Genomic DNA, 22,930 nt, shown 5'->3' with positions numbered 1-22,930 from the left:
CCAGTGTTTAATCCAGGACCATTTGTACAATTAACATTTCACCTAATAATAATCACTTTTATCAATATAAAACAATAATCCAGAAGTTTTTTAAAAACCATCATTGTTCTCCAAAGTCCCAAAATTGAAATTCAGTACATACAAATGCTTAGGATTCTCATTAACATTAAAGTTAATGAAAAATCTTCATACTAATGTCCAATATGTTTTCACATGAAGGACTCTTCCATATAGGAAAAGTAATCCTTTCCTAGTTCAACATATTTCACAATAGGAATTAAATCTAAATAATGACTCCTGTTTACAAATCTTAATTCCACAAGACATGTTATCACTCTTTTTCCAACACTCTTCACATGTGTACAGTATTGTTGGAATTAAAGTTTTCTTTATAACTCTTCACTTGCAGAAACACAACTACTGTCAATTCTTTGGACAGTAACTGTGAAAACTATCTCTTCAACGATCACTTGTGTCCCATTTCTTCTGCTTATATTCTAAAACACAGATACTAAAAATACACTTAATGACTACTGGAAAGGCAACTACCTTCACTGTCATAATCTTCATCATCGTTGTCTTCATCCTCATAATCATCATCGTCCTCTTCCTCCTCACTACTGCTAAAATCACCATCATCATCATCTGAGCCTTCATCGCTCTCATCATCACTACCATCATCATCATATGATTCACTGTCCCCCTCAGAGTCTGAATCAATGACCCTCTTGTGCTTTGAAGAAGTTGTGTTTACGGTCTCTTGATCATCATCTGAATCATTGTCATCACCTTCTTCCAATGTATGTTCTTCTAGACCTCCACGCATGATGGCCTGAAAAAGAAGATTAGATTTGGTTACAATGATAAATGAAAACAGGTAATTTCAAAATGAACACTAGGGTATGATTAATGTAAAATACCTGCAAGTGCCACATAAATCCATAAAGTCTTCCAGGTATTGGTAAGCTTTTCTAGATTTTTAAATTAATGCCTACCAATTTTACTCACAGTAATGTATGACCCCAATCCCATGCTTTATCAAACTGTCTGGCATTGGCCAGAACACTGTGAAGTCCACTGTCAAATAAAGGGCATTAACTAACTAGCCTTCACCTAGTGATTAGCTGAATATTACCCAGAATAGCATTTGTAAAATGCATCTTTACATCATAGTAGAAGAGTTAACTATGACAGTCTTGACCACTTCAATACTGTATAAATAGAAACTAAGATACTGAAAGAATGTGAGCAACAAAATGAGTCATCCACAAATATCATTGTACTAACCAGTTTTGTCACCACACCCCTCACCTGGGTACTAAACCCAAGCAATAAGGATTGGTGAGGAGGGATGACTATAACAGCAAGACATAACAACAAGTGAAGGTAAATGCAAGAAGTGACATAGAAACAGTCCCACAATAATAAAACACTCACAACAGTCCAAAGTTTCTACCTAGAGAGATATGTAGGAGGTTCCAAAGCCTGCCACTATAGGGCTGAAGGTTTTCCACTTCAAGAAACTCAAGGCAACAACTGAGCACAGGCATACCAGTGTGATTCTTATCAAGTGTGGGATTTTAGTGTGTGTGTATTTATCTAGTTGTATTATACAGGAAGGGAAGCTATGCTCGTGGTATCCAATCTTTGTATCTCGCAACATCTAGTTTGCTCTTAAAATCATACTTTGTTGTTCATCAGTATTGTATTGACCTTTCCCAGTATTTGTTTTTTGTGTTTATAACTCTTGTAACAAAACCTATGAAGTCAGTTGAAAATGTAACAAAAGTTATGAAACATCCTGCTAGTAAATCATGGAACTGACTTTATTCATTTCCATGCCCTACACTTTTGGAGAATCCCTGTATTCTTTAAGGATGAGAAATGCCTCTTTAGAAGAATTTAAAGGCTTCAGAAAAAGATAGTCAACACTGAGATTTCCATCACATTTAACCACTTTGGTACAATGACACCCATGTAGGTGTCACTAGTAGGCACACGAGGATGCCAGCATCAGCATCTTGATTATACAGTAGAAGCCCGATTTAACGGATATCAATTTAGCGGAAGCTCAAATTAGCGAACTGCAAATAGCAATAACGAAAATGCTCAACTTAGCAGAAATGGTCCGCTAAGTTGACCATTTTCCGCTAGCTGGCAAGATGCGCGTCTATGGAAATAACTCAATTTAGCAGGAACGGTCCGCTAAGTTGAGCATTTTCCGTCAACTGGCCACATGCATGTCTCAGAATCCAATGTTACCAGATTGTGGTGGCGGAGTCAAGGAAAAATGTATAATTTAGTATTTTGGAGGTATATATATATTTATATATATATATAATATATATATATATACATACATATATATATATATATATACATATATATATATATATATATACACACGCTCCTCTACTTACGTTCATTCGTTTTACGTTTTTTCGATTTTACGTTTGGACTAAAAAAAAAAAAAAAAAGTTAATTTATTAGTTTACCGCGCTCTCCGTAGTTCAAACGATACTTGCACATGACGCTGCGTCCACTGTTTACATTGCACAAACGACAAACTGAACATGCCTTGCCTCATCCTCCCCCTCCTCCACCATCTCAATTTATGTTGCTTGAATTTAATTTATTTGAAATTAAGGTAAAATTTTACTTTCGACCATTGTTGGAATATAGCAATACAAAATTAAATAGTAATTTTGTAAATTAAAATGTATGAACGTAATATGCAATTTTGTGTGCGGAAATGACAATAAAAAAAGTTGCTAAAACAGATTTCTTAAGTAATGTAGTCGTGTACTACGAATGGTACGCCATGTTTGTTATGGTAGATTCCGACGTCGGAGAAATGAAAGGACGATAAATTTGCCTAAACTAAAGTAACCTAACCGCTAAAATTTTACTTTCGACCATTGGAGGAATATAGCCATACAAAACTGAGAGTGGTTGAAAAGCCCACCAACGTCTCTCGCGACGATGACGACGAGGACCAGCCGGATATCTAATTTGCAGGTAATGATTTATTAAACACAGGTTAGGTTAGGTTAGGTTAGGTTAGTTTAGACAAATTTATCGTCCTTTCATTTCTCCGACGTCGGAATCTACCATAACAAACATGGCGTACCATTCGTAGTACACGACTACGTTACTTAAGAAATCTGTTTTAGCAACTTTTTCATTTTCATTTCCGCACAAAAAATTGCATATTTCGTTCATACATTTTAATTTACAAAATTACTATTTAATTTTGTATTGCTATATTCCTACAATGGTCGAAAGTAAAATTTTACCGAAATTAATGTTATTATTTTACAATGTTATGTGTATAAATAATGATTTAGGGGTGTTTTATAAGATACGGTAATAGAATTTACGGATGTATAGTACAGTAACAACTTACGTTCATTTTCAACTTACGTTCGGCCGTTCGGAACGTAACTAAAACGTAAGTTGAGGAGCGTCTGTATACATATATATATATATACATGTATATATATATATATATATATATATATATAAATATATATATAGTCGAACATCGATAGCCCGGACTAATTGGGGGGAAGGGTGGTCCAGTCATGCCAAAAGTCCGGTCATCGAAAATGTCGCCCTAACACCCGTAGATTTTCGTAGCGGTATAGGTATAGGTAATGTATGATATGGCATAGAAACACATAAGAATAATACTCTAACACTGTAATAATAACAATACTGTAATAATACTATAATACTAATAATTCTGCATTAATAACTGTAATACAGGCATGTAAATGTACTGTACATACAGTATACTGTACTGTATTTTTTATCATGTACACAGTAAATATCGGAAGGTATGCACGCAGGGACAGTGGTGGCAGCCAGGGTTGCCGTGTTTTCTACACAGCCGTGTAGAATGGGAGTGTTGCCATACTGGGGCATACATTTTTCTCGGGAGTGTGCAGACTTTCATAGCAAGATATACTTGTTAAACTTTGACAAAATGTTGGTTCTAGTTTTTTTTTTATTCTTGAATGTATATAAGGCCCCCATGCCCTAACATATTCAGTAAGATATAATCTTTTTTTTTTATATTATCATCGCTAAAATAAAGCTGAAACTTTAGCGTAGATTTTTTTCTACACCGTAAAAACGTATCTTTTGGGGTATGATATTTTATAAGTAACACAATTACCAATAAAAGTCATATTTTGATGTACCATTTATTATTTGATAACTAGTTCTATGATTTTTAAACAAAAGTTTGAGTTTTTTAATGTTTTTAACAGCCAGCTATGTAGAAAAAAAATCCTCATGTCCTTGTGCAGTTGCTACATGCCGCTATTTTACTAATTTTGGTACAAAATTCTACGAAACAGCAGCTCTGGTGCTAATAGAAAGCTGAAACTTTAGCATAAATTTTTTTCTACACCGTAAAAACGTATCTTTTGGGGTATAATATTTTATGAGTAACACAATTACCAATAAAAGTCATATTTTGATGTACCATTTATTATTTGATAACTAGTTTATGCTTTTTAAACAAAAGTTCGAGTTTTTGAATGTTTTTAATAGCCAGCTATGTAGAAAAAATTTCCTCATGTCCTTGTGCAGTTGCCACATGCTGCTATTTTGTTTTGGTACAAAATTCTACAAAATGGCAGCCCTGGTGGCGGCTTGACTGGGCCGGGTTTGAGTACACGTGTACGGCCATTGCTGCCACCTACCGGACAAATAGGGAATTTTCTTGAAAAGTCCGCCCTTTGTTCATTTCGACCGGTCATACGAGGGTATGAGCATTCGGGGTCCGGGCTTTCGAGGTTCGAATGTGTGTGTATATATATATATATATATATATACGTACTATAATATATATACAATAATATATAATTCAGTATATGTATAAAGTATAATTGTAGCAGAAATATATTCAAGTAGAAATAGATGGTATAATAGGAAAACAAAATAATGAAACATTAAGTTGATGGGAAAATTCAAAATCAGTATGCGAGAGTAATCACCACGAAAAACACTTCTATAACAACGAACTAAGTTTTCTGCAACAACACAACAATAACGCTCACTATCCAAAAACCAACTGCCCAGTCATATTAATCGCTAGAATTATGTACATCGAACCAAACACGAAGCTATGACTAATATTCCCCGAAATTCAGACAGCTCATATCATTGTTACACGACACACACACACACGTTGCAACAAATTACTGCACATTGCTTTTCGTTTGCAATTCACAATTGCGCTGCCTATAATTCACTTACAATAATATATATACTGTGTGTGTGTGTGTACACTAGGGAATTTTTAGGTACATATCATTTTTACAATCCACTCTGGCAACACTGTTACACCAACGCTCACTCGCCCAATTTAACGGAAAATTCACTTTAGAGGACTGGACCTTGGCTGAATTAGTTCGTTAAATTGGGCTTCTACTGTATATATATTTTTGCAGTTGTGCATGAGTTACCCCTAGATTCTGTGAACCGGTTTGATCAAGTTTTCTGTGTTTATTATTACTCAGAGTAAAAGAGAGCGAATAATACAGCAGAAACTTAATTTTATAATGCGAGTTGTGTGACAAATCATATGTTTGGCAGCCAATGCTGCGTGCGAGAATTTGAGTCATACTGAAGTGGTTAGTACTATATGCATTAGAGAAAAATTATTGCCAAAACAAATACACATGCACACACACACACACACACACATATATATATATATATATATATATATATATATATATATATATATATACACACATATACATACAGGGTGCATAAGGTAATAATTTTGTTGTTTCAGGGATATGGTGTGGAAAGACACGGGTAACCACACCACTCAAAACAAAAGCAACCAATTAGTATAGGTCGAGACTTTGTTACAGCAACACCTTGTATCCATGCAGAACTTTACATTTCCTCATCTATGGAGAAGGCATGTGGTAATTATGTTAATCTCTGCCAGAAACAGCAGCAGCAGTAAAATCTCAGAACTGCTAAAAGTGACTGAACAGTTTGTCACGACCGTCAAGAGGAAGTTGATTTCTTCTGAATTCTATTATGAAGGTGTTGCCAAAAGGAAACATTCTTGATAATTGGACACCATCAGGGATGCCAAATTTGTCATTCAATTATAAGCCATAGTTGAAGACCCCACCCAGTCCATGAGGTCCACTGCCAGAGAGCTGCAAGTGTCTGAGGGCACCATAAGGTATTGTTTGCATGAAGATGTCAGATACAAGTCATACAAGATGCGTAAGGGTCAACACCTAGAATATCTTGCAAATCACTCTCCGACAATTTCTTTGACCTCGTTGCCCCTGATATATGGCCCCCTAAATCATCTGACCTCAACTCTATGGACTATTTTGTATGGGGCAAAGTTAAACGAGATACTAACCACACCCCATGCAAGAGTAAGGATGACCTGATCAGTCGGATCAAGGTTGTCTTCGGCAATCTCTCAAAGGAGGTTGTGAATAAGGCCTGTGCCAGGTTTCAAAGGTGTATTGAGGACATCAATGATGCCAAGGGCATATTCATTGAGTAACAGAACATCAGAAGTGTACTGATAAGAGTCCATTTTCTTTTTTGCAATCAATGCATTTTCAACTAAATAGTGACTTTTTTGTGGGAGAGAGGAAAAAAAAAAAAAAAAAAAACCTACTGTACGCACTCTGATATATTCATATCAGAGCTGGGCACATTACCACTGGACAGGTAGTGCATTACTAATGCAGTAAAGAAAGTGCCCAGCTCTGGTTATTTTATGTTTTAGAATACGGAATATTAATATTGTAGTTTAGGTATTATTTTATTGAGAATATCTGTAAGAAATACTTCATATAATTTTTTTTTTTCAAAATCATTCTAGAGGAAATTAAAATTGGTAATGCACTGATGGTAATGCACTACCTGTCTGGCAGTAATGTGCCCAGCTCATATATATATATATATATATATATATATATATATATATATATATATATATATATATATATATATATATATATATATATATATATATATATATATATGTATAAGTTAAGGGGAGATACCTGTCTTGGATCATGGAAAATTGTGAAATTATGCATTTTTAGCTGACGACACTAGGAGATAGCCTAGACATATATATATATATATATATATATATATATATATATATATACATATATATATATATATACATATATATATATATACATATATATATATATATATACATATATGCATACATATACATATATACATATATAAACCTATATACACACACACACATATATATATATATATATATATATATATACATATATATATATATATCATATATATATATATATATATATATATATATATATATATATATATATACACACAGACGCTCCTCTACTTACGTTCATTCGTTTTACGTTTTTTCGATTTTACGTTTGAGTGAATTTTTTAGTTTAGCGCGCTCTCCATAGTTCAAACGATACTTACGCATGATGCTGCATCCATTGTTTACATGGCACAAACGACAGACTGAACGTGCCTTGCCTCATCCTCATCCTCCCCCTCCTCCTCCACCATCTCAATTTATGTTGCTTGAATTTAATTTATTTGAAATTAATGTTATTTTACAATGTTATGTGTATAATTAATTATTTAGGGGTGTTTTATAAGATACGGTAATAGAATTTATGGATGTATAGTACAGTAACAACTTACGCTCATTTTCAACTTTCGTTCGGCCGTTCGGAACGTAACTAAAACGTAAGTTGAGGAGCGTCTGTATATATATATATATATATATATATGTATGTATGTATCAAGGACTACTATTACACAGGACGTGCGCACCCAGATCCCTGGGTCCGCTAGCGGAGGCCATTGCTTTCTTTGTAACCTAACATTTTATATTGGACAAATATATCAAAACTAGAAACCTAACATTGTATATAGGACAAATATATCAACTATTGACTTATTCAATGCAGTATATGTTAAGGGGAGATACCTGTCTTGGATAATGGAAAATCGTGAAATTATGCATTTTTAGCTGACGACACTAGGCGGTAGCCTGGACATATAGCAGTGCCACGCGTACAATTATTTACGCATATTGTCCCATTAAACCGTTTAAATGGCCCGGCCAACATACGCATGGGTGTGCGGTGTTGCCATATGGTGAATTATATTCTTATTTATGTTTTTTTTCGATTATTACGAGTTTTTAGAAAAATTTCGGTTGTTATACGGTACAATCAGTTGGGCTGTTTGTGTTTCCCAGCAGCAACCCCTCCCCTCACCCCTCCACCTCTGTGTTTTCAAATTATACTGGTAAGGTGTGAATTTGTTTTACCCACATTTTTTCATGGCTTAAGGTGTGACATCATCCAGAATACCACAAACAAGTGAGACAAAGAAACACAGAAGCCAGCAGATGTCTGCCAAGATGAAAATATTACACACAAAGGGTAAAAATTATAGTGGAAGTGAGTTGTCAACATGGTGAGAGTCAAGGGCCGCCATTCCATTCCCAAAATTTTTCAGTGCTGTGTCACTACGTGAGCAATTAGTGGAAGGCAAATTGGAAAAAGATAACATTTCTGTACGTAAGTGTTCACTAATAGAGAATGAAACAATGAAAAAATTAGTGTGCCTTATCAAGTGTCAGGTGGAGCAAGTACTAGTGGATATTCTCCTGTGGTGCATTCTAGATTACTGTGGAGTGTGAGTATCTGATCATTACTGAAATGTTTGCTGGGGTGTTTATTGGCAGTACCGTATATACGGTACTAAATCTACCAATTTTTAATGAAGTTACAGGTGGAAAAATTGCTCTTTTTCTTATTTCCTGTCCAATTTACAAAAAATATGTATTTAATCTACACACTCTAAGGAAGAACTTTTATTTAATGGTTTTATCTGTAGGAAGCATAGTTTTTTGTGCAGCAGTAAGCAAATCTTTATCAAGCAATATCTAAAAACCCATATTTATGTTAGTTTTTGTCATAAAAACTTTAATAACTTCTATACTTTTTGCTCTATCTTAAAAAATTTAAATGCAAAATGATTCTCATAAAATGAGGAAGTTATTTACTTGGTAAAAACATTTCATCTCTCATAATGAATTTATAAATAATTTTTGAATGAAAGTTCTGCTTTTATTTTGGTTAATTTATTGTTTTATATATATAATTTCAACATTTTTCAATATATTTTTTTTATTCACACAAAGTTTGTAGGAGATATGCATAGCTTTCAGGTAATTGCTTTGTAAATCAAGCAACATGGGAACTAGTTATTCATATTTAAAGAGTAACTGCTATTTAGATAAATAAATAAATAGATAAAATATAGATATTTAATGGATCGCTTTAATTTTTTGGCTATTCTGATCTCCAAGTATCCTTGACATCGTGTAAAAATGTTAAGATGATTGGGTTAGTTTTAATGTGTTTAGATCTGGCAGAGGTATCTCCCCTTAATATAAACTTTTATAGTGAAATAAGAAACTATTTTTAAGGCACTGTTATGTTTTGAAATGCCAATTTTAGCCGGACTTAAAAGGTATTCTTTTATGAGGTTAGTGGACACCAGGGTTGGCGATTTTTTTTTTTATCTTTTTAAAAAATATGTAAGATCAATTTTTTTTTATCTAAATCAGATTTATTTGATTTAAATAGATTTTTTTATAGATTTTAAATATTGTGGGATTGCTATTTGATATGCGATCTGATTGCTAAAGGACATTTTTAGCATATCAATATAAGGAGCAGTGTTATATAAACTTGCCACAAGTATACAAGGAACGGTATAAGCCGTATGGGAGGACGGTATGCTCAGGTTCACTCGATTCCTCCAAGAGTTTTCTCATCTTGGTGACATTTGCTGCATTGTCTGTCACAACACTTCCAATGTTACAACCAAAATCTTGTTCAGCCTTCTTGATCGAAATTTGTACAAGTTGTAGAAGATATTCAGCAGTGTGAGGTCTCCCTGATGTGTCTATTATGTCAACTAAATAAATCTGACCAGTGGATGTTGTTAGAGTGACACATATTATGGGCTCATTATGGATGTTAGACCACCCATCAATTGAAAGACATACAGTTTCATTATTCAGGTCATCTGCACAATTTTTATATTCCTTTTCATACACAAGATCGAAGTACTTATCAGCAATATCTTTTCTGGATGGAGGAATATAACCTGGCCTCAGGTTCTGAACCATCTTGAGAAACTGAGGATGCTGAACAAGACAATAATACCTGTTAAGTCCGGCTAAAATTGGCATTTCAAAGCATAACAGTGTCTTAAAAATAGTTTATCATTTCACTATAAAAGTTTATATTAACTTATACTACATTGAATAAGTCAATAGTTGATATATTTGTACTATATACAATGTTAGGTTTCTAGTTTTTATATATTTGTCCAATATAAAATGTTAGGTTACAAAGAAAGCAATGGCCTCCGCTAGCGGACCCAGGGATCTTGGTGCGCACGTCCTGCGTAATAGTCCTTGGTGTGTATATGTGTGTGTATATATATATATATATATATATATATATATATATATATATATATATATATATATATATATATATATATATATATATAAGACTTGTTGACCCACTGTCAGAGAATGAGATAAGATGGACAGAAATTCTGTATATTTCAACCACTATCTGTGGTCCTCTTCAGCATCATTCTGCTGAAGAGGACCAGAGATAGGGTCGAAATATAAAGAATTTGTCCTTCTTATCTCATTCTCTGACAGTGGGTTAATAAGTCTTATTTTCCAAATGTACTATATTAAAACTTCATATATATATATATACTGTATATATATATATATATATATATATATATATATATATATATATATATAATATATATATATATATATATATATATATATATATATATGTAAATACACACAGTGGTAGGTGAAAGTTTGGGCACAAAATTACAGGTGCCCAAATGTTTTGCTAAACTCAAAACACAAAAACTACCCATTTCCTATCAAACTTTTTGCTATTTTTCAATGCTAGCATCTGGACTGTTATTTAGACAAGACAATACACCACTTGGCAACTCTGTTTAGTCACTCCCGGGACCACGTGGTGTCAGTTTGTAAACATCTTTCACGTGGAGTAGTCGATTTTTTGCGGTGGTCTCTGTTTTTGTGCCTTGATACCTCCGTAATGGGAAGTGGAGCTGGGACGAGACACAAATGTTGCTATTATAACCCTCTATAAGGAGGCTTTTAAGTGTAAAGGTATAGCCACTCGTGTGGGAATTGGAGTGCAGCAAGTGCAAAAGTGGACCAAGAAATTTCAGATGGAGGAGGTGATGCCATTTCCACTCCCCCCCCCAAGCCTCGCTCTGGTCAGCCAAGAAGATACCAAATCATACTTCTATGGTTATTAAGAGGTAGTTGGATAAAGATCCAACACTCACAGCTCAAAAACTGAAGGAAAATAACCCTGCACTGCTACAGGTCTGTAAGATGTATTTCTGATTGTTTAGCCAAACATTTACAATATCATAGTTGTTATGCTAAGGTTCTTCCCCTCTTAAGTTCAAAAAACATACGTGACTGCATATCTTTTAGCAAGAAATATAAGGATCGGACCCTAGAAGACTGGGAACAACTATTGTGAAGTGACTGGTCAACTTTTCTGGTGTTGTCGGGCTGTAGGTCTGATCCTAATGACCCACGCTATACAGCTAAAATGGTGAAACATGCACCAGGTGTTATGGTGTGGGGGTGCTTTGCATTTGGTGGAGTTGGAAATTTAGTGTTTCTTAAATAAAATGAGTGTGTAAATCAGGTCAATTATTTCGAGTTATTGTGCGATAACCTGCCTGAAAGCTTTGAAAAATGTAACACTGGCTGGTTCATGCAGGACGGAGCTCCTGCTCACACAGCTCAGTCTATTATTCAGCTGTTAGAGGGCTGTGGTGTAGATTACTTCAAAAAGTGGCCTGGGAATTCACCAGACCTAAATTCCATAGAGCACGTGTGTCATATAATTAAAAAAACAGCTTTAGGATCACATTTCAATTACAGCAAAACTAAAAATAGAAAGAGGATATTTGGGATACTATTATTCCCCAACACATAGAAAAACTGGCAAGATGCATCCCAGCACATTTGGAGGTCATCAAGTTTACAGGGAAATTGCTTGGCAAATAAGGTATGTCATGAGCCATTTGAATGTCTTTAAATGTCTATTTAAGGGGGCAGTCGCGATGAATTTCCGAAAAAATTGAAATATTAAAAAAAAAAAATCCCTGTCGTCTAGTGGCCTTTGGCAAGCCAGTCCTGAAATATTTCAGCGAAATACAAAAAAATAAAGGAGTTATGGCTATTTTTCTGACCCCCCCCACTTCCCAGTACACCTTCGCTGCACATATGTTCGACTAAGTTATTTCATCTCAATAAAAATGGCACAAATGCGATGTATTTTGTTATTCACTAATATAGACTAGCTGGAAACTTGTCCTACACGGGGATAGCACTTTGCACTCATGAGTAAACTGAGAGAATTATTTTGAGTAGGCGGAGAAAGCGAATTGTCGCTCCTTGGAGAGCTTTTATTTACTTTTATTTGAAGCTATAATCATTTCAAGAATGCCTAAACATTCGAAGAAGAAACATGCGTTTCATGAAAGCTAAGAAACTGAATCAAATTATTAAGAAAGAGTGTACTTCTGCCTCGGTTATTACTGGAGATGACTCATAGCAGTGCTGCTGCATGCGCCCGGGCTTGGTTACACTGATCTCGCATTATCGCACTCCTCTACCCCTCCATATCCTCTTTTCTCAAATGACGTCACCGTAAACATCGAGCATGCGTGACATACCATCACGTGCCTCTTCAAATGAAACGTTCCGAGTGCTTTTCGTCACAAGAGCGACTGTCATTGATCATAACTTTGGAAGGACACATAATCTTCTTTCTCACTTGGTTGGAGTCAATCCCATCATTGCAAAAGCACTTGAGGAACAAGACAAAGACATAGAACGGAAAGGGACACCAAAGACCAGCTCCGATTTCCAGCCTGGCGACAATGAGGGAGGTGGTGCCTCCTGAAACCCTCGCCTTCTGAGCTGCTAATACCTCGTAAAAGGGAGGATCAGGTACCAGCTACACTTTATAATAATTTGTGAATGACATAGAATGCATGAAGATTGTCGCAGAGAAAAAAAATCTAAATGAAATATATAAAAAAATGCAGGGAAATGTATTTTGAACTTCAAAGCTCAATATCTCAAAACTACCCTTTTCTCTACATTTTTTCTATCTCCTCCATAACTACTTGGCCAATTTTAATGGGGTTTGGGTAATTTGAAAGCTGAATAAATTTGCAAACTTTTTATCATGGGTTTTTCATTTTTTGTGATAGAAGTCGATATACTGTATTAAAAAAATCTTTCTCCTAAACTAAGAGGAAATTCCAAAAACTGTAAGATAAACTTTTAGGTATTGCTATAGAGCATTTGTGGTATTTTTTCAGCATGCTCAGTTAATGGATAAATGAGATAGAAAGTTTGTAATTGGTCAAAAAACAGTTTTTTATTAATAACTTCATTGTTTTTCAACCAAATGATATGAAAATTGGTGGTGAACATCTCAGTATATGTATATATAACATATTAAAAATTCGCGAAATTCCGATCATAATTGACAAAGTTTGTTTTCGAGTGCAACGGCCCCCTTAAAAGTCACAATTGTTTACATTTGTCTCGTTGATTTGCGCCCAAATTTTCTCACACCACTATATATTCATATATATATATATGTATATATTCATATATATATATATGTATATATTCATTATATATATATATATATATATATATATATATATATATGTGTGTGTGTGTGTGTGTGTGATTCACCATGGTCTTGGATCACATGTTGGACTCATGAGCAACAGCTATTTCCCTACCAGAAGAGAGCTCAGAGCTCATATATGACCAATCTATGGATAATGCTTGACCTTACACACACACGACAGTTGAAGTGACAGCAAAGTTTGGAACTCCAGGAAAACTTCAAATTTTGCAAAGAGAGGAGACTTGATAACTATTTATAGAATCATGAAAGACATAGAAACTGTTGATAGAGAGGATCTAATAAAATGGGATAGTAGAAATACAATAGGACAGGGAAAGAAAATCAAGACAGTTATAGAGGAGACATGAAAAAGAACATCTTCCCCCACAGGGTAATAGACATCTGGAACAAGTTAGATGAAAATGTGGTGTGTGCAAAAACGATACACAAATTTAAAAAACGGTCTAGATAAAATGAGATATGAAGATGGGACACCACGAGCACAGCTCCCCTTCCCGTAAAATACAAGTAGGTAAATACACAAACCTAAATCCCTGGCCATTGTGACAAATTTTGAGGACTGAGAGGAAACAGAAACATGAGAAGAGCTTTGAGTTTTATTACCAACATTTCAACACTGGTCTTTTTCAAGCTAACTACATTTAGTAGATACAAATATATATTTTAAGTGTTTTTTGTTTCAGGAACAAACACACATAAAATATATATAACTGTGTATCTGTCCTCTAAATGTAGTTACCCTGAAAATTACCAGTGTCAAAATGTTGATAGTATAACTCAAAGCTCTTCGTGTTTTTATTTCTTGTCATATATATATATATATATATATATATATATATATATATATATATATATATATATATATATATATATATATATATATATATATATATGTGCTTCAAAAAGTTTGTGGAAAAAGTCCATAACTAAAAATTATATGGAAGGAATTTGATTTTATCGCACCTGGACATTCTTGTACCAACGTGGTATAACAAGTTCAAACATGAACCCATAAATGCAGGTAATGATGCATCGCCACCAGTTGGAAATTGGACACCATTTAAGCAACATGGAATCCACCAAAATCGAAGCCAGGACTAACATTAAATTCATGGTGAAAGTCGGTTGGGAGAATAGTCAAATCATTGACCCTCTGAAACAAATTTATGGTGACAATGCCCTAAAGAAATCAACAACCTACAAATGGATAAGTTGGTTCAGAAGTGGAAGAAACGAAATTGAAGATGAACCCCACAGTGCCAGGCCATCAATGTCAGTTTGTGAGAAAAAACATTGATGCTGTCCACGACATGATTGAAGAGAATAGACGAATAACTATTGAATCAATAGCAGACACACTCAACATCTCTGTGGGTTCTGCACACACAATTCTGATAGAGTGTTTGGGGCTAAGCAAGCTTTTCGCTCAATGGGTCCCTAGGCTGTTGCGCCCAGATCAGCAGCAAACAAGGGCATATCTTTCAATGGAAACTTTGATCAAGTGGTATAAAGACTCTGAAGCTTTTCTGCAGAGAATTGTGACAGGGGATGAAATATGGCTTTACCAGTACGATCCCAAGGACAAAATTCAATCAAAGCAATGGCTGCCCCGGGGTGGAAGTGGACCAGTCAAAGCAAAATCTGAGCGTTCAACAGGAAAGGTCATGGCCACTACCTTATGGGATGGAGAGGAGATTTTGCTAGTTGACTTCCTCGAAAACAAGAAAACAATTACATCTACTTATTATGCATGCGTTTTGAGAAAACTGTCCAAAAAAGTCTAGGAAAAACACCCTGGAAACCTGAATAACGCATCCTCTTCATTATGACAATGCACGTGCTCACAGTGCTCGGCAGACAAGAGCTGTGCTACGTGAATTTTAATGGGAAATCATCTGACATCCCCCTTCCAGCCCCGATTTAGCCCCAATCGACTTCTTTTTGTTTCCAAACTTAAAAAGATAAAGGAAAGGTACCAGTTTTCCATCAGTTGAAGATGTAAAAAGAGCTGCTTTGACATGGTTCAGATCACATGATCCTCAGTTCTACTCAGACAGACTTAAAGGCTGGTATTAACATTTGTAGAAGTGTATTGACCTTAATGGAACATATGTTGAAAAATAAACATCATAAATGAAGCAATTTTTTCATGCTGCCCTTTTTCCACGGACTTTTTGAAGCTCCCTCATATTATATATATAAACCCACACAAGCACCAAAAGGCTTCTTCACCCTCCTATAATGGGAGGTAGCCAGCCAAGATATGTTTAAAGCCCACTCCCATCCACCATTTATTTGTTGCCTTTATATCTTAGTTTCTCATGGATGAAGGGTCATCCCTGTTAATCAACTCCATTCACCTCTGTTCCACACTTTTTGCTTGTCTTTACTCACTCAACCTTTCAATGTGACCAAACATCCCAGTAATCTTTGGTCAGCCCTATTTGCCAGCTCCTTTACACCTGGTCTCCTTTTCACCTCATTTTTCACTCTATCCAACCTTGTAACCCCCACTAAACTTCTCAAACCTATTTAAGTATCTCCTTCCTGCTTCTGTTAAATTCCAAGTCTGCATCCCATATAGTGTCATAAGCACAATCACCACTATATATAATTTCTTTGTATCCACCTCTAGGAACCTATTCCTCATGACACGTTTCATTCTTCCAATGTATTTACTTGGTTCCCTCTGCAGATTACCTCCACCCTCACTCCTCTGTTCCCTGCTACATGTGACCCTAAATACTTAAAACTATCCACTCCCCTCTGCCCTCTCTCCTTTAAGACTTACCTCCAATTTACTGCCACCCTTACCCCTTGTGCACCTCATAATAATAATATAATAATACATACATATACCAAGGCTTTTTCCCCCTTACAAGGGAGGTAGCCAAAAAGGGAAAGGCATAAAATCATTTCCACCCATTCCATCCCTGAATACACTCCACACCCCTCCACCCTCCCTCTTATCTTAGCACCTCCTGGATGACGGGTCATCCCTGCACCTTGTCCACTGCCCTGGGTCAGAAGCAGTGTCGCAAGACACAGCACAGACACAGCAAGGCCGCTTCATTAAATCGGCGACCCCCCATTGCATAAAAGGAGAGGACGGGGAGAAATCCCTTCGGGCTGCGTCAAATTTTGCTCACACATACTACCTCACCCCCCATCCCCCTGCCCATTCCACCTCGTGCAATCACAACATCATCCATATACAACCATTCTCCATTCACCCCTGACGTCTTCTGTCCTCTCTCGTCCTTCCTCAACAGACATTCCCCTCTTCCCCAAAGCCCCCTTCACCCCATCCATCCACCTCATCCTAGGACGTCCCCTCATGTTCACTCCCTCCACATCTGCCTTCCATATAATAATAAAATAAATAAAATGAGTAGATCAATGAATAAAATTAATAAATAGATAATGATAAATATAAACAAACAAAAATAACAATTGATAATTACTAAAAAATGCAGGCATTACAGCATATTTCTTGGGGGCTCAAATTAATCTTAAAACCTTGGACTGTATTACATTGCACTGCCTCTGCAGGAAGTTTATTCCATTCATTTACTGTATGGTTGGCAAATTTGTTTCAACCCAATTCCAAATTAAATCAACTTCCTGACAGTTTGAGACCATTTTTCTTGTCCGATTTGTATTCATTGTGAAAATTTCATCACTTTTGACGATTCCCTTTAGAATCTTAAAGACCTCTATCAAATCACCTCTGAGTCTATGCTTGTTTAGGGAAAATAGATTCATATGTCTTAGTCAATTTTTGTATGATGTTTCTGATATTTGGAATCAAGTCTTGTGGGTTGCCATTGTACTTTTTCCAATCTGTCGATGTCTTTAGTGAGATTAGGTGACCATACAGACACAAGACATTGCAAATGTGGACAAACTAAAGATTTATATAACTTGATAATGACACCCTCAATCAATAAATGAATCTGTTGCCCCAGGCCTCTCTTTCAAATCCAAAGCACCCTGTTAACTAGCAACAACCACTAGATTGGCTTAAATATTACTCAAGATGACTTGTTGTCTGGATCTAGTTAGGGTAGGGCAGGGATAAGGTGTTCAATGTTCTGTGTGATAGTTACATCTGGGGTAGTTTGTTTCTGCAGCTAGAAACATTCTGTGCTCGTACTGTCTGAGTACTGGATGGTAATCAGAATGCAAGCAGGCTAGTATGGTTCTTGCTGCTCTTAGGAGAGGTTCTTCTGTGGAACTGATGTCTAAGTGCGCATGTGTGTGTATTTACCTAGTTGTATTTTACAGGAAGAGAGCTAGGCTCATAGCGACCGCTTTTGTATCTTTCAGTATGCATTTGATCTTAAATTCTTGTATAGTTTTTACACTCACTCTTTCCTCATTCAGTTTGTTCCAGATATCTATCACTCTGTGTGTGTGTGTGTGTGTGTGTGTGTGTGTGTGTGTGTGTGTGTGTGTGTGTGTGTGTGTGTGTGTGTGTGTGTGTGTGTGTATTTACCTAGTTGTATTTACCTAGTTGTATTTTACGGGAAGGGGAGCTATGCTCGTGGGGTCCCGTCTTCATATCTCATTTTATCTAAACAATTTTTAAATTCATGTATTGTTTTTGCACACACCACTTTCTCATCTAACTTGTTCCAACTGTCTATTACTCTGTGAGGAAAGCTGTTCTTTTTCAAATCTCTTCTATAGCTGTCTTTTTTTATTTTCTTTCCGTGTCCTCTTGTATTTCTGTCATCCCATTTTATCAGATTCTCTCTATCAGTAATTTCTATGCCTTTCATGTGTGTGTGTGTGTGTGTGTGTGTGTGTGTGTTTACCAAGTTGTATTATACAGGAAGGGAGCTATGCTCTTAGTGACCCATCTTTGTATCTTCCAGACATCTAACACTGTGTGGGAAACTATTCTTTTTCAGACATTTTCTTTAACTATCCTTTTTGAGTTTCTTTTATGTCCTCTTGTTTGTGTGTGTGTGTGTTGGGGGGGGGGGAGGATGACAGAGTAGGTAGTTTGTTGGTCAGTTTTGTAGAGCCTGCTTTGTGATCTTGGAGTGAATATGTTTGTGTGTGGATGTATCATGTGATATAAATGGTAATTATAGAATTTTTAATAGTATGTTCCACTTGCATTTCTTCTGCGTATTCAATTGGCTAAGCTACTGTGTTATTAACCTCTTGAATACATTGACACCCATGCATGCATCATGAGCCGCAAGTGGGGTATATGAGGATGTCGTCATCAGCTTTCTGATTATATTTATTTTGTAGTAGCTGAGTGACCCTTGTATTCTGTGAACAGGCTTGATCACATTTTCTGTGATGTTATATTTATTCAGGGTGAAAGAGACAGAGTATAACAGCAGTAACTTTATATTTTATAATGTGCGTATTGTGATGCATCATCATACATAGACAACCTGATGTACGTGTGAATATTTTACTCATATTGAAGAGGTTAAGAGATGGGTGGTCAGGGTTCATGACTCTTGCATTGAACTATGTACCAAGTATTCATGAGGTCTTCTATGGGGAAGATTTCGGTTTGTGTGTGCAGATGTTCTATTGCAATGGTTTTGATGCATTGTTAGTCTTAATACTATTTTGTATACCTTTATATATCCATAACTGTTGGAACCCATACTGTGGATGTGTAATCAAGTGTGGTTCTTAAGAAATGATTGTAGGCTGTGATTATGTTTACTCCTGCTATCCAAAACATGTGATTGCAAGTGCCCATACTATACTATTTATAGTATTGCCCATTTTTTTGTTGATTTCAAATGTCAGATCTTTGACATGCAGGCTGAAGGTCATGCAAGTATTGCGAGGCCCAGAATTTTCATCCCCCCCCCCACACCCCAGTGGATTTGTTTGGTCAATTCACTTTACTATTGAAAAATATTTGATTCATAGTTGTCTGGAGTAGGTAATGTTACCAATAATTTCTGAGGGTGAGGCTTGCAATCATTATTTCTAACCCATTGTTGCAGTTTGTTGTTAAACAGTTGTTGAACGCTTGGGTGTTCTTTGCCATTATTTTATCATTGCTATGCTTGTTACTGCCAGGTTTTTTGCATACATGGGTGCTTTGGTGTTATATTCTGGACTGGGTGTTGGGAGATCACTTGTGAATAGAATAGCATATGTGAGAGTACTATTCATTGGTCAAATTCAATGTACAGTGAGACCTCTCATTAACGGACATTAATTAGCTGCGTTTGCGGTGTTTTGGAGTGGTTTTTGGGTGGTATAGTGATTGCACGCACTAAACAACAGCACCAAAAACACAGCAAGCACAGCTAATTAATGTCCATTAATGAGAGGTTTCACTGTATATTCTTTTGGGTTTAGCAATTTGGTCGGTTACTTTGCACTGTCAGCCACATAGAAGTTTGTTACTCATTTCTTGTTAATCTTATTGATACTTATATCCAATCTTTTTGGATAGTATATGTTGATCAACTTTAATGAATGTCTTCTTTATGTCTACTGTTACCATAACTGATCTTTCTGATTGTGATTTCTTGTTGAATCCCTCCATCACTTGTTCAGTGTAATGGTATAGAAAGATGAAGGTAAATGTGGGCAAAGAAAAGGTGCCGAGATGTACAAGAGGAGAGGGGGGCAGTGAGCTGAAGGCAATTCTAACAGGAGCAAGACTGGAGGAAATGAAGACCTTTAAATATTTAGGTCCACGTGTCACAGGTAATGAAGGAGTGGGTCAAAGGTAAACTATGGAGTGAGGGAAGCAAGTGCAGTAAATCAATCATTCAACCCATTCTCCCATATCTTACTTGCAGGAGACCCACAGCTCCCAGATAATCAACAAGAGTCACCATACTGGAGGAAATATTTTGTTCTCTGGGTATGGTAGAGCAATTTAATATGGGGTATTCCATGTCCTCTATCTGATGGTTCAATCTGTGGCCAGACCTATTCTATGATGATATTGTTGAAGTGCTGGCTGTTGACCTGAACACAGTTGTGCTAATGCTGTCCTTGCTTCTCTTTTGAGGGATTTTTTGTGAGGGTAATATTTGGAGGGGTTTGTTGGCAGACAGAGTTGGGTGGTCAGTCATGGAGTGTCTGTTTTGTGATCTAATTTTTTGTATGGATATGTTGTACATTGAAAGTAAAAAGGTCGTCTTAAATGTTTGTGTACAATGCTGTTGGTGCAGTACTTCTTATATGTTCTGCTGTTTGTGTGATGTAATGAGATGGGCGAGTTTGGTTAAGGGCCTTTGTATAAACTGTATCTCACGATCCTCATATGATATTGTACTGGTTTCTGTGTGTAAGTTTTCTTCTGGAGTGGTGTTGGTGCAACCTGTTATTACTGTCAATGCTTTATTTTATACAATTTGTATGGTGTCCTGAGTTTTTCTTATTTGAGTTTCCTTCTGATATCCAAAGTAGTTGCAAATGATTTTAATATGTTTATTGTTATACGTAGTCTTTCAACCACACTACTGAGGATTAGACGTTCCACACAGTTCTAAGGCATACAAGCCACCAACCAGATATCTGAATATAGAAGCAAACACAACACTATTGCCTTTAAACAGAACATTATTTTTATTATTATTGTTAGCATTAGCCATATTCAAATCTATGTAAACATTCCAGGTTCATAATCAATCTAGATTACAATATCCTTATCATACTTCAAAAACTTCACATAAGAGGACTAAGAGATCCTTGAAGGGACATGCAAAATAATCAATTAGCAGTTCAGGCTCAGACATTATCAGTGTAAGAGAGTGGTGTGGCCTGGAGATATAAAAACCCTGAAATATGGGTTTAAATTATCTAATGGTCTTTCATTTGTGTACCAACACAAAGGCAGCAAAAGTATCCCATCCCTGCCACCACTTATGTTGCCTTTGTGTTGGTAAACAAATGAAAGACATCCAAGTTGTTTAAACCTGTATTTCTGGGTTATTGTTTCTCCAAGCCACATCATAACCTTACACTGATAATATATGTGCCTGAACTGCTCACCAATTCTTTTACATGTCCCTTCAAGGATCTTTCACAAGTCCTCTCATGGGACCCTTTTGAATTAATCTACATGCCATTAATTTTGTGAATAATATTTACAATCGATGAAATTTATGAAGCCTTCAAAGGTTAATATACTATAATCTAGACTGATTATGAATCCGGAACATTTACAGATTTGAATATAGTTTAAATGCTAACTAATGATTGATTGATATGGTTTAATGTCACAAACTCACTCCTCCCCATCGGAAGGCTAGGACAGTTCCCCTTACAGAGGACTTTGTAGCATGGAATTTAATTAACCATGCCCTTGGTTCAACTTCACTGGTGGCAGGACTCGAACTGCCATCCCCTTGACCTTTGCCTCAAGTAACGATGCCCTAACCTGCTCGGCCACCAATAATAATGATAATAAAAATAATATTCTACTTATGGGCAATAGTGCTGTTGTGTTTGGTTCTATATTCAGATATCCAGTTGGTGGCTTGTATACCTTAGAACTATGTGTAATGTCTAATCCTTTGTAGTGTGGTAAAAAACTACATACATTATTTTTTTTGCCAGGTTTCAGTCAAATCTTCGATGGCTGCAATTTCAGTCAGATCTTTATTTCTCCAATTTCAGTTAGATCTTTGATGTTTGGAATGACAATCACATATCAAAAATACATGCTAAAAATCTGCTTTCTTTTCCATTCCAATGAACATACTGGCAAGTGACATGAACACACATCACCTAATCTGGCTAAACACAAAAACAGCAGCTCAAAGAGGAAACAAATGACCACAACAATAAAAAAGTGGAGTAACTCCCATGCAAAAGGTTCAGACATCAATCATACACCTAAAACTTTTTGGTCCAAATGCTATTAGCCTTCAGCTACTTTCAACCACTCCTGGATTAAAGCAAAACAAACCACCAGAAAACCCATCATCAAATAAACCAACATCATTACTATCAACCATACCAAAGTCAATGGAAAGGCTAATAGTTGAAACTTAACTAATCTGCCCAAATCCCCAAACCAACATGGATTCAAGATGGTTCACTCCACCAGCACA

At 35.9% G+C, this 22,930-nt stretch overlaps 1 protein-coding gene across 3 annotated transcripts in view; it reads right to left on the bottom strand.

Moving 5' to 3' along the window:
- Positions 1-385: 385 nt before the first annotated feature.
- LOC143034924 (uncharacterized) overlaps positions 386-22,930 on the bottom strand; it is a 51,809-nt gene continuing 29,264 nt past the window's right edge. Inside the window, exon 2 of one of the 3 annotated variants that reach the window (XM_076201273.1) lies at positions 386-832. In XM_076201273.1, coding sequence (XP_076057388.1) covers positions 524-826 — 303 coding nt within the window. In that variant the 5' untranslated portion in view covers positions 827-832 and the 3' untranslated portion in view covers positions 386-523. The remainder of the gene's footprint in view (positions 833-22,930) is intronic. The other 2 variants (XM_076201271.1, XM_076201272.1) reach the window with 2 other exon arrangements.

This window comes from Oratosquilla oratoria, chromosome 18, assembly GCF_046742065.1.
Source record: "Oratosquilla oratoria isolate Oo_2021 chromosome 18, ASM4674206v1, whole genome shotgun sequence".
Taxonomy (NCBI): Eukaryota; Metazoa; Arthropoda; class Malacostraca; order Stomatopoda; family Squillidae; genus Oratosquilla; species Oratosquilla oratoria.
The sequence above is the reverse complement of the archived record's forward strand: the minus strand, read 5'-3'. Positions and strand labels throughout refer to the sequence as shown.